General features: G+C 38.8%; 1 protein-coding gene across 2 annotated transcripts in view; it reads right to left on the reverse strand.

The window, feature by feature from the left end:
• Window positions 1-10,387, reverse strand: part of SLC30A5 (solute carrier family 30 member 5) — an 81,167-nt gene extending 70,780 nt beyond the window's left edge. The window contains exon 1 of one of the 2 annotated variants that reach the window (XR_012471593.1): window positions 10,136-10,234. Coding sequence is in view for 1 of the 2 variants with exons in the window: in XM_074201285.1 (XP_074057386.1) it covers window positions 10,136-10,209 (74 nt within the window). In the remaining variant the exon portion in view is untranslated. Of the gene's footprint in view, window positions 1-10,135 lie in introns of both variants that reach the window. The other variant, XM_074201285.1, reaches the window with a different exon arrangement.
• Between the last annotated feature and the right edge of the window lie 1,324 nt (window positions 10,388-11,711).

An 11,711-nucleotide genomic window follows, 5' to 3' on the forward strand; every position in this document is an offset into this window, starting at 1 on the left:
GAACTTTGCCTTACATTTTACTAAAAGAGCAGTCCACTTGCTAAGAGTTCCCTCTTCTTCCCTTCCCCTCATCTCATCACCCAGATGCCTTTTGCCACTATTTCTTCCTTCACCTCTGTCTCACTTTATAAGGTAACTTTTTCCTTGCAAAGGAAAACTCATCTACTTATCCAAGGGATCTCATTCCATCCCATTTTCTCTAGCAGACTGTCTCCTTTATCATCACCACTCTCTAAGTTTCAATCTCTCCCCGTATATTCAAAAATGACTTCATTATCCCAACCCCTCTGCCCCTACTCTCTCCTCTTCCTAACTTCTTTATTACTATAAAGGAAAGGGCCCAGGCCAGCTCTAGGTGCGGACTCTCTCTTTCACTCCTCCTATCTGTTGCCAGAATCTATTGTTTCATAACACCTCTTGCATATGCTCCCTCCTCTTCTAAAACTGTTACTAGCCTGGGTCAGCACTCATCAAATCTTACCTAGACCACTCAGTCTTTGGGTTGGTCTCCCTGCTACAAATCTTTCCCCATTATCTAGTCCACTCTCCACTTAACTATCAGAAGGATCTTACTAAAGCAGAGGTCTGACCATAGGTCTCCTCCCCTACTCAATAAAATGTCTTCCTATCACTTCCAGGATCAAATCAAAAACCTGCATTTAAAGTGCTTCCTAACTTAGCCACCACCTACCTTTCCTATCTTTTTTTACACCTTCCATCACATCATGTACTTCTGGATCCAGTGATACTGGCCTCCTGGTTGTCCCTTGCAAGGGATACTCCAACTCTCAACTCCATGACTGACTCTGATTCTGGGAAAGCTTTCGCTCTTCACTTCCCATTCTGATTTCCTTCAAGATCCAGTTAAAACTGTGCCATCTACAGAAAGACTTTCCTGTTCCTCCTTTTGTTAGGTTTTTCAGCTGTAGATTATTTTCAATTTATCCTGAATATAGTTTGTACCTAACTGCATGCTGTCTTCCCAATGAACTATTGTAAACTCTATGAGAAAAGAGACTGATTCTCTCAAAGTTTATTTCAGTGACTTTATTTACAGTTGCTTTATCAATTTACCTATCTTACTACTCATCTTTTCAATTTTCTTATTACTAACAGCATTTTTTTAATCAGGCTGTTACTAGCTGACAATTCTCTTGAGAATTGTTTGTTCATATCCTTTGATCATTTATCTACTGTTTGTGTGTGTGTGCGTAAACAAAATTATTTATATATATTTGAAACCAAACTCTTATTTGTTTGCAAAGAAGCTTTTTAGTTTGATGTAATCCAAGTTGTCTACTTTATCTTTTATGTTCTCAGGTTTATTAAACATTGGATTACTTAGTTCCATTTTTTCTGATCTCTCATGTCTGATCTGTTCTGCTTAGCTACTTCTCTATTTTTTTAACCAATAGTAGAGATGGCTGTCAAAGATAACAACAGATTACAACATACACTTGTCAGCAATGTTTTAGGAACAAAGAGTAGTATCATCTCATAAAATAGAAGCAATGGAGGGTTAAAACTTGTTTAAAAAAACTTGACAAAATATCTAACTAAACAAAATCAACCCCAGGGCATTCAAGGATAAAACTGAAAGGATTATATAAACAGAATAAAAATGGAAAATATTTATAAAAAATCATCTTAATAAATTCTTCTCTCCACCACAGACTTAGATGCTAAAACCACAGTACTGAATATGCTGACAGGAATTAGAAATGATACTAAAGAAAACAATAATGGAGAAATCCTCAGTAATGGATGAAGGCCATAGAGACAGAAGAGATCTGTGCTGGAAGTGACAGTTCTGAGCATATTCAAAAATAAAAGGTACAGAAAGAGAGAAAGACACCAAAGAGGTCTCAGACCTTATTAATAACAACAACAAAAAAAACCTGAGGAAACATCAGAAACAACCCATCCATATACTTGCTCTCTCATTTGAACAAAAATTTTACAAGTGACTATACACAATCTGAAGACATCTTTAATGAGGGTATTTATGGGAAATATTAACAAACAATATTTAACAATGAACCATATACTGATCATTTAACTGAAAAATGTAGAGAAAACAAGATCTCATTATGCTTGTCATTTGTTGATTATGAAAAATCATTTGATTTAAAGAACAAAATGCCACCTTACAAGTTCTTTTACAAGGTGCGCCTCATCCAGACACCAAATTAATTTGAGATTCTTTTCAAAAGAGCAGAAATATCTCTGTTCAAAGATCCTTTGATAATAAACCTCAGGAGGGAAAAAAAAATCTTTTTTTTTTGCAAGGTAAATGGGGTTAAATGGCTTGCCCAAGGCCACACGGCTAGGTAATTATTAATTGTCTGAGACTGGATTTGAACCCAGGTACCCCTGACTCCAAGGCCAGTGCTTTATCCACTACGCCACCTAGCTGCCCCAGGGAAAAATCTCTTAAAGGAGTTTGGCTTGTCCATCTACACAGGAATTACCAAATAAACAAAGAATGTACATTGCTCAGATTTCAACCTCATTTGAACAATTGCCTTACAAAATTTGTTCATCAACATGTATTATCTGGGATAGAAAGTGCAGACTGACAAGTTGACCCCAGGGATGAATTCCTTTTTGGAAAGAGCAAAGCTCCTTTCTGGACCCCAAGTTTCCTGGAAAGCCAAGACTATTTTTTTTTAATACTGAGAGTCTAAATGGCAGAAAGTTAGGGGATGCAACTCCTCCAAATAATGAGTATTGAACAGAGGACAGAGAAACATATGGTAATTGCAAAGGGGTTGCAATGAGTAAATAAAGAGAAATTCTGAAGAAAAGGTATAAAAGATGTCAAGATAATGAATGATGAGCTGGTCATGTGGCAAAACCAAGGGATAACAACTAGCCAGCTTGCTCCATTGGTACCCTTAAAACATCAAGAGAAAGCAGAGAAGGCTGCCAAACTACTGACTGAAGCCTCTGTGACAGGCTATAGGTAAGAGTCACAGTGGAGGAAGATGCCATGGATGGGGTGCATTCTGCATTGTTAGAGGAAACTTAATAAATGATACACATCCATTTCTACATTTTACGATTTGATAAAGAAGCTACTGCTACTAATGTAGGAATCATTCCTGAATAAGTTATCTATATATGGTTAGAAAATTAACTTGTTAGAGACAAAGATCAACAGACTCAAAGAATAAAAATGACAACATAAGATATACAACTAAAACAAATCTAATCTGATCTATTTAAATTATATTAAATTGCTGATGCAAAAAAAGGGGGGGAAATGGAGGAAAAGACATATATATGTATGTGTGTGTGTGTGTGTGTGTGTGTGTGTATATATATATATATATGCCAATTTTAATCATTTCCTAAAGAAGTTTAGTGGATATTAATCCACTATCATTAACAGGGAGGTCAAAAGAGCTCAGGAAACCACTTTCAACATCAAACATGATCGACTTGCCAAATGGAAGCTAAAGGCAGTTTAGTATATCAAATCATGTATAAAATATAGGATGGCAGAAGAGAGTATGAATACTGATAAACAGTAAAAAGTAAAAGTAAGTGTATAGAAAACTTAGTGAGAGATTCAATTAAACAAGTCATCTCAAGACATTTAAGGACAAACTTGGAAGAAGACAGCAATGAAACATGTAAAAGACCCATAGAGATTTATATAACATTTTTCATCATCAAAGACAGGGGATCTACCACTTTTGATTGCTAAACTAATAGACTTGGATATTCTGCAAAAGGACCCGGAATGGTACTAAAGAAAACAAAGCTAGGGAAAATAGATAAGACAAACATAAACAGTGTAGGTCCACGCTGGAGGTGACAATTCTTAGGTATCTTTAAGAGGGAAAGACTAGAAAGAAGTGGTAAATATTAAATGACTAATGATCCATACATACCTTTTATCCATACAATAACATCAGAATAATCTGGGGGTCTTTAGGGAAAGACTGAATCTGTGATTTTATTCATGTAGAGATTTACTGGAGGGTTTCATTGATAAAAGTATGGGAAGGGAACTAAGAAACTTTCACAAACAATATCTTCTATGGACATTAAGTTTATCATAACACAAGTGATGGAAAGCAAATAGAGAATGCAAGAAAAGATGTCTTCTTCCAAGAGTTGCATGTATTTTCTCATGTATAAAATTGCACACAATTCATAAAATATTTAGCAAAGGTAACACCAATAGCAGCTCTTCATTACTGGCTCTTATTATTAGTTTTAGCCAGGTATGAAACAGGTAGATATGAAATTGTCAATGGGGTCATGGAGGCCAGACTAGCACAAAGTTCAAATGAAAAAGTAATTCCTTAAGGATGGTGAAATTCTCCAGATGATCTTTTTTGCCAATAACTTTATATTAACTATCAATCTCCAGGATCATCTTTACTCAAGGATTTTGACTTAACTAGTTACCCTGAAAAAAGACAAGCAAATGAAGAATGCCTATTTTTGAGACTACAGTATACATTAGGATGGGAAACCCAAAGAGTTACTCCATCAGTCCATAGGTCTTGAATAAACACTAAATAATAAACTGAACTAGAACTTTATTGGAGACTAGATTGCTGTTGAGAAACTGTAGTTTTAATGCCCCCAAGCTTTTCCTGAAACAAAGAACCATTTTTTTAATACCAATATTCTCTGTGATGAAAGGCAGCATGCACAGCACAGTAAGACAGTTGATATTAGACTTAAGAAGAGAGTTGAGTTTAAGTCCTGTCTCAGACCCTCAGTGTCCTAAGAAACTCTCTAAAGTTATAAATTCCAAGAGAAAGTGCTGATCTGCAAAGGTAGAAGATCCTCACCAGGAGTCTCTATGTGAATAAAATCACAAGTTCAATCTTCACCTAAAGACCCCCAAATTCTTCTGGGGAGACCACATACATGATAAGTTATAGAATTTTAAAATCACCAAATAAATGAAGCTATAATAAACAGCAATGAAAAGGTATGTGGCCGGTGTGCAATTACAACATATTATAAAGTATCATGCAGAAATAAATAAGGATAACAGAGATATAGACTAAAAAAAAAGGCATGAGTTAATCATGTAGCACGAACAATGGATAACTGAAAGACAGCCTGTATGCAATCTAGTAATCCTGTTTGACTGAAGGAGCAAAATGAAAATAAGACTGGGGAAGGCAGGTTAGAGTTAGGTTGTGAAGGAACTTAACTGCCAGATCAAGAAGTCTGTATTTTATCCCAGAAGAGTAAGGAACAAATTAAGAGTTCTTGAGCAAGGAAGCCAGATCTGTGGTATAGGGGAGACAGTGTCAGAGGAGAGAAGAGGGTTTATATTAAGTGATGTATAGTAAGAGATTATAATAAGATGAGAGTATATGTGGTGCCCATGACAGTAATAGAAAAATTAGGCCAGAGAATTTGGGGGGCAAGGGGAGAAGGGACGGATAATGAATACAGTTTTAAAAATGTTAAGTTTAAGATGCCTATGGGACATCCTGTTTGAAATGTCCAACAGGCAGTTGGAGATTCAATACCTGAGGCTAATGAGAATCATCTACATAAAGATAATTGTATTCATGGCAGTTGATGAAATCATCAATTAAAATAATAGAGGAAGAAGACATAAGACAGATTCTTGCATGACACCTATGATTAGTGGACACAACCTGGATGAATCTCCAATAAAGATCCAGACTATTTAAGTCAGATAAGTGGGAGAACCAACAGAGAAGATTATTTAGAAAGAAGATAAAAGGTAGAAGGATGAGGATTGAGAAAAGGTCATTACATCTGAAAATTAAAAAATGCTGGCAACTCTAGACACAGTCAGTTGAATGAAGTCAGAAGCCAAATAAAAAGACTAAAGAGAGTGAAAAGAAAGAAGTGGGGGCTCCTGTTGTAGATGGCCAAAAAAGAGTTCAGCCACAAAAAGGGAGGAGAAATATGGTATGATGGCTAAAAGTGATGGATAAAGTGAGGATTTGGTGAAGATAGGGGAAATACGAGTATAATTTGGAAATGGTTGGGAAGAGAAGGTGAAAGGACAGAAAGAGCAGAAAGGCACATCAATGGTCCCTCAAAATCATTTACCATATTTGGGAAGATGAATTGTTCATCCTTCCTTCAAATCCATTCCCCTTGAGATATTGGAGTGCTTTGACTCACTCCTATGGCCCCAAATCTGTTGTGGACACTTAGTATGCATAGTGAAAGTGCTATATGTTCTCCAAACTAAGCATGAAGTTGAGAATGTGGGCAGATCCTGAAGCCCTTAAGAGACTATAGGCTAAGGGTGATGGTTGAGGTTCTAACTTGAGGGCTTACTAGTAGGATTTATGAGGGAACATTGGCTGGAATGCATGCCCCTTACTATTTCCATCATACAAAGTTAGTAAGCAGGGTCTAATCCCAAAGGTATTATTTATGATATGCATACCACTTCCTATCTTTTTCTTCTTTGCTATTTCATTTTTTGGGGAAAAAACTGTGATCAATCTCAACACTTCTCTATCCTCTCAAGTGTCCCTACGATTCAATCTCTTATCATGTTTCTGTTTTAATTATTCTATCAAACCCAAGTATAAGCTTATGAACAACCCCCTAGGCATCAAAACCAAAGATCTTTGCCCTCTCTATAATTTCTGTCACAATTTAATAGTGTTTCTGTTCTGTCCTCCTTAGACTTCAGATCTACTAGACACCCCTGGTTCTCCTCTTATCTTTTAATAATCACTCATTTTGTCTCCTACTCGTTTTTCATCCTCTTCTCAATTCCCTGTTTCCCAATTCTTTGTTTCTCTGCATATACTCAAATCTCTTGGCAGTCAGTGGGCTTAAATTTACACCTTTATGCAGGTGACAGTAAACATTAGATCCTCAGCAATCTATATTATTTGTTTTGCTTATCTTGCGATGTTCCATACTAATAGTTACAAAATCCTTGCTAAATTAAAAATCTCAAGAAGATTTAAGAATACCGTCAGAAATATTTACAGCCATTTTCAAGAGTTGCTGTGTGCCACCCTTTCCTCCAATTTATCACTGTAGCTCTTAAATTAGGTAGAAAGATCTTCTGACAGACTCAAAATTGGTCACCAAGTCCCATGGGATTTAAAAGAACTTGCTGTTTGCTCTTTCATCGCTTGAAAACTTAGGATCAACCATATGGGACAAAGATGCATTAAAACAAAACTTTTGGAGCAATTATTTGTAACTAATGTAACAACTACTAGAGAATGTAATAACTTATACAAAGAGTTTTGGGTTTTTTTTGCAAAAGTTCTATATAACTTTGATCCAGCACAAAACTAGCTTTACCTTATAATTCTATTTCTTTTTTTTGACTTTGGAAAAAAAATTATTTCTGGCCCAAAAAGAATAGGATCGATCAACTGATTGATCTATGTATCTATCTATTAGAACTGTCTTAATTAGTAGAAACTCAAAAGGCATGTATTAATTTCTGAAACACATATTGTTATTATTTTTTAAATCTTTAGTTAGGAGTGGGTATGAACTGTCATAAAGTCAATTCTTCTGGTCAATTCAGTAAAAAATATTCATTTGATAACCATTTGAAAATGTACTTCATATTATAGGTGACAATTTAAAGTAACTGAAGTTTTAAACCCCTCCATTCAAAAAATGGCAGAAGATGACAGATGGTCAGAAAACGTTGAAGTGGCTATGAGAAGTCAGGAATGAACTATTATTAGTGGTGCTGACAAGAGGTCCAACTCTCCTAGACCATTTGGAACTATGCACAAAAAGTAACTTAACTGTCTACATTTCTTGATTCATCAGTTGCCCTAGAAGACATATACACCCAAAGGAGGTCTACAACAGAAACAATGTTTACCAGAAGATTCATAGTGGTACTCTTTATAGTAACAAATATCAAGAAGCAAAGTGGTGCCCCTTCATTATGAGATTGCTGAAAAAAGTTATATGATGGAAATGTAATTATTACTATGTAATAAAGACTAAACTATAACAATAGACTCTGAGCTAATATATCATCAGTTTTTGCAAGTTTCATATGGTGTTGAGAAATATGTGTATTTTTTGTCATAATTAGAAGATGCCATGTGATTTTTCATTCTAATTTCTTCAGGAGTCTGTTTGCCTTTCTGTTAGAGCCTTGTCCAAACAGAGAGAGAGAGATATTGGTCTTCTGTTATTATTGCATTACTGTTTATCTTGAAGCTCAAATAACATTTCCTTTATGAATTTGGATGCAAAGGTATTGTAGTGTACAAGTTTATTATTGTTGGTTTGTTGTCTTGATTTCCTTTTAGGATAACATAGCTTCCTTGCTTATCCCTTTTTGTTTTTTGAATGTCTTTGCTTTGTCAGTATTACTGAAAATCCTGAGGTTTTTATTTACTTAATGTAATTTTTTTCCAATCTTCCTATTTTATACATGTCTACCTTTTTTAATGAGCTTCTTAGTAAGCAACATATTGTAAGGTTTTGTTTTAACCAATCTATCACTTTTTCATTTTATTGAATTATTTAACCATTTATATTTAAAATTATGAGTGAGATTTATATTTTTCCATCTGTTCCTTTCTTTTTTTAAAAGATTTTACTTATTTTGAGTTTTACATTTTTTTCCCTAATCGTACTTCCCTCCCCCACCCCCCATAGAAGATAATTTGCCAGTCTTTACATTGTTTCCATGGTATACATTGATCCAAATTGAATGTGTTAAGAGAGAAAGGAAGAAACAAAGTATAAGAGATAGCAAGATCAGACAATATCAGGTTTTTTTTCCCCTAAATTAAAGTTAATAGTCCTTGGTCATTGTTCAAACTCCATAGTTCTTTTGGATAGAGATGGTATTCTCCATCACAGATAGCCCCAAATTGTCCCTGATTGTTGCACTGATGAAATGAGAGAGTCCATCAAGGTTGAACATCACCCCCATATTACTGTTAGGGTGTACAGTGTTTTTCTGGTTCTGCTCATCTCACTCAGCATCAGTTCATGCAAATCCCTCCAGGCTTCCCTGAATTCCCATCCCTCCTGGTTTCTAATAGAACAATAGTGTTCCATGACATACATATACCACAGATTGCTAAGCCATTCCCCAATTGAAGGACATTTACTTGATTTCCAATTCTTTGCCACCACAAACAGGGCTGCTATGAATATTTTTGTACAAGTGATGTTTTTACCCTTTTTCATCATCTCTTCAGGGTATAGACCCAGTAGTGGTATTGCTGGGTCAAAGGGTATGCACATTTTTGTGTGTGTGTGTGTGTGTGTTTTATGTTTTTGCAAGGCAAATGGGGTTAAGTGGCTCGCCCAAGGCCACACAGCTAGGTCATTATTAAGCGTCTGAGACCAAATTTGAACCCAGGTACTCCTGACTCCAAGGCTGGTGCTTTGTCCACTGCACCACCTAGCCGCCCTAGTATGCACATTTTTGTTGCCTTTTGGGTGTAGTTCCAAATTTCTCTCCAGAAAGGTTGGATGAGTTCACAGCTCCACCAACAGTGTAAGAGCGTCCCATATTTCCCACAACCCTTCCAACAATGATCATTATCCTTCCTGGTCATATTGGCCAGTCTGAGAGGTGTGAGGGGGTCCCTCAGAGAAGCTTTATTATAATTCTATTTCTGTAACTATAGAATTGTGGCTACAACTGTCCTGGTTTTGCGGCCCTGGGGAAGTCAATCAATCAATCTCTAACCAAACCTTCTTCTAAGCCTTCTTTCAACATAAATTATGTAAGGAGGAATTAGATTATATAAACATTAGTCCATTTAAGTTTGAAATGCAAATGCAGGACTGTTTCGCAGCCTTTACTTGAGCAACTCTGCAAACAGGTGAATTTGGGGCTCCTTAACTAATAAGCCCCGGCCTGAACAACAAAGAAAAGGCAAGATGACACAGTGTTGGAGGAGATACGGGGGCAGGTCGGGAGGAAAAAGGGGGCTCCCCGCACTATTAGTGGGGTGGCGAGGATTCGGATTCTTAGGGAAAGCGGTTTCGAGCCACGCCCTTAAATCGTGGCGCCGCGCGTGCCCTTTGACCCGGCAGCACGCGCATCAGAGAAGGAGAAAAAGGGCGCAACGGGCGAAAACAGCGACCGGCCGGGCTCCGCGGCGGGCAAGGCCCGGGCCCACAGGCGCCCCTCGGGGGCAGCACTTACCGCGCGCTGGGCACGTCCACCGGCCCGAGGCTGCCGCCGCCCGCCAGCGCGTGGCCGCTGTACTTGTCCTCCATCCCGCGCGTCTCAGGGGCCGCCGGCCCCGCCGCGGCCTCTCCGCATCTCCCGCCGCCGCCGAGCCGGCCCTTCACTGGCGCAGGTCGGCGGCCGGCGGCCTCGCAGGCGGTCCCCGGGCGCGGCCAGGCCGCGGGCGGCGGCGGCTGCGGCGGCGGCGGCGCGGCGTGACCCCGAGCTCGCGGAGGCGCGGACGCCGCCGAGCCACGTCATCCGGCGGAGCCGGGCGGCCTCCCGCGGCGCGCCTGCGCCTCCCGCGTCCCCTCCCCCCTCCGACCGCGCCGCCCCGGCTGTTGGGAGAAGGCGCCCAGGACCCTGCGGCCCGGACGGGCGCAAGCGCGAGGCAGCATAGTGATACTGCCCGTAGCGGGTCTATGTTACTGGTGATCGCACTATTTCCATGATGATTGCAGCATTCCTGTAAGAAATGATAACTTCACAATAGTAAATATTTAAATACGAATAATCATAGCGAACGTGTACAAAGTGCTCGCCGCGCTATCTGCCACTCATGTAAAGCGCTTCCGTCCTTTGCTCCTCACAAGAGCCCTTGGAAGTAGGGGCTGTTATCGCCTCCCTTTTACACTGGAGGACGCTGAAGTCCATAGAGGTTGAGTGGCTTGGCCCGGATTCTGGCAGTCAGAGCCCACATTCCCCGTCCAGCCTCTCCCCGCCTGGCCACCTGCCTAGCCGCCTTTCACAAGGCCATCCTACCCAAGCCCCACCCGCGCCTAACGAGTCACCCTGCAACTTGGGACGCCGACCTCTCTTCTCCGCCCTTTCTACAGCACCAGGACACACAAAAACTAGGGGACGAGGTAAAACTCACCCGAATCGTGAAGGAAGCTACACACACAGAAAGGTGGAAGGGAGAAGATAAGGGGATTTAAAAAAAACACACAGAGACAGTATTTAAGATACTGAAGAGAGTGGAAACACGATGTCTTGGCTGGAATGAAGAAGAAAAGATGGAAATTCAGATATTCATATGTAGGAAATGGGTGCAAAGCTATAAGATAAAGGATATTTCTCTAACTCCTCTGAGTCCAAGGGGTTTCTTTTTAAGGAGGTCCCTGGACTCTGGCTTTAGACACTGTCTGCTATTTAGGACTTTCAAGCATTCCTGATGAAAAGATCAGGGCTAAACTGGAAATTTGATTTTGAAATATAAGACTCAAGAGAATAATAAAAATTGTAAATAGAAGAGAGATAACAAAAGGGATTCAGTAAGATGATGTTTACATCTCTATAGGGGAAGATGATATATATTATATTATACATATATAATATATATGATATATATTATATTAAATATATTATAATATATAAAATATATAATAATATATAAATATATTATATTAAAAACCAGGAACAACCAAAAGTAAAGTGTGAGAAAGAGGACTGGAGAAGAGGATAGGCAGATGTAGAATGGGGTAATTATCTCACATGAACAAGTACAAAAGACCTATTACTGTGGTGGAAAGGACAGGAATGGTGGGCACCA

Source organism: Macrotis lagotis, chromosome X (assembly GCF_037893015.1).
Source record: "Macrotis lagotis isolate mMagLag1 chromosome X, bilby.v1.9.chrom.fasta, whole genome shotgun sequence".
Classification (NCBI taxonomy): Eukaryota; Metazoa; Chordata; class Mammalia; order Peramelemorphia; family Peramelidae; genus Macrotis; species Macrotis lagotis.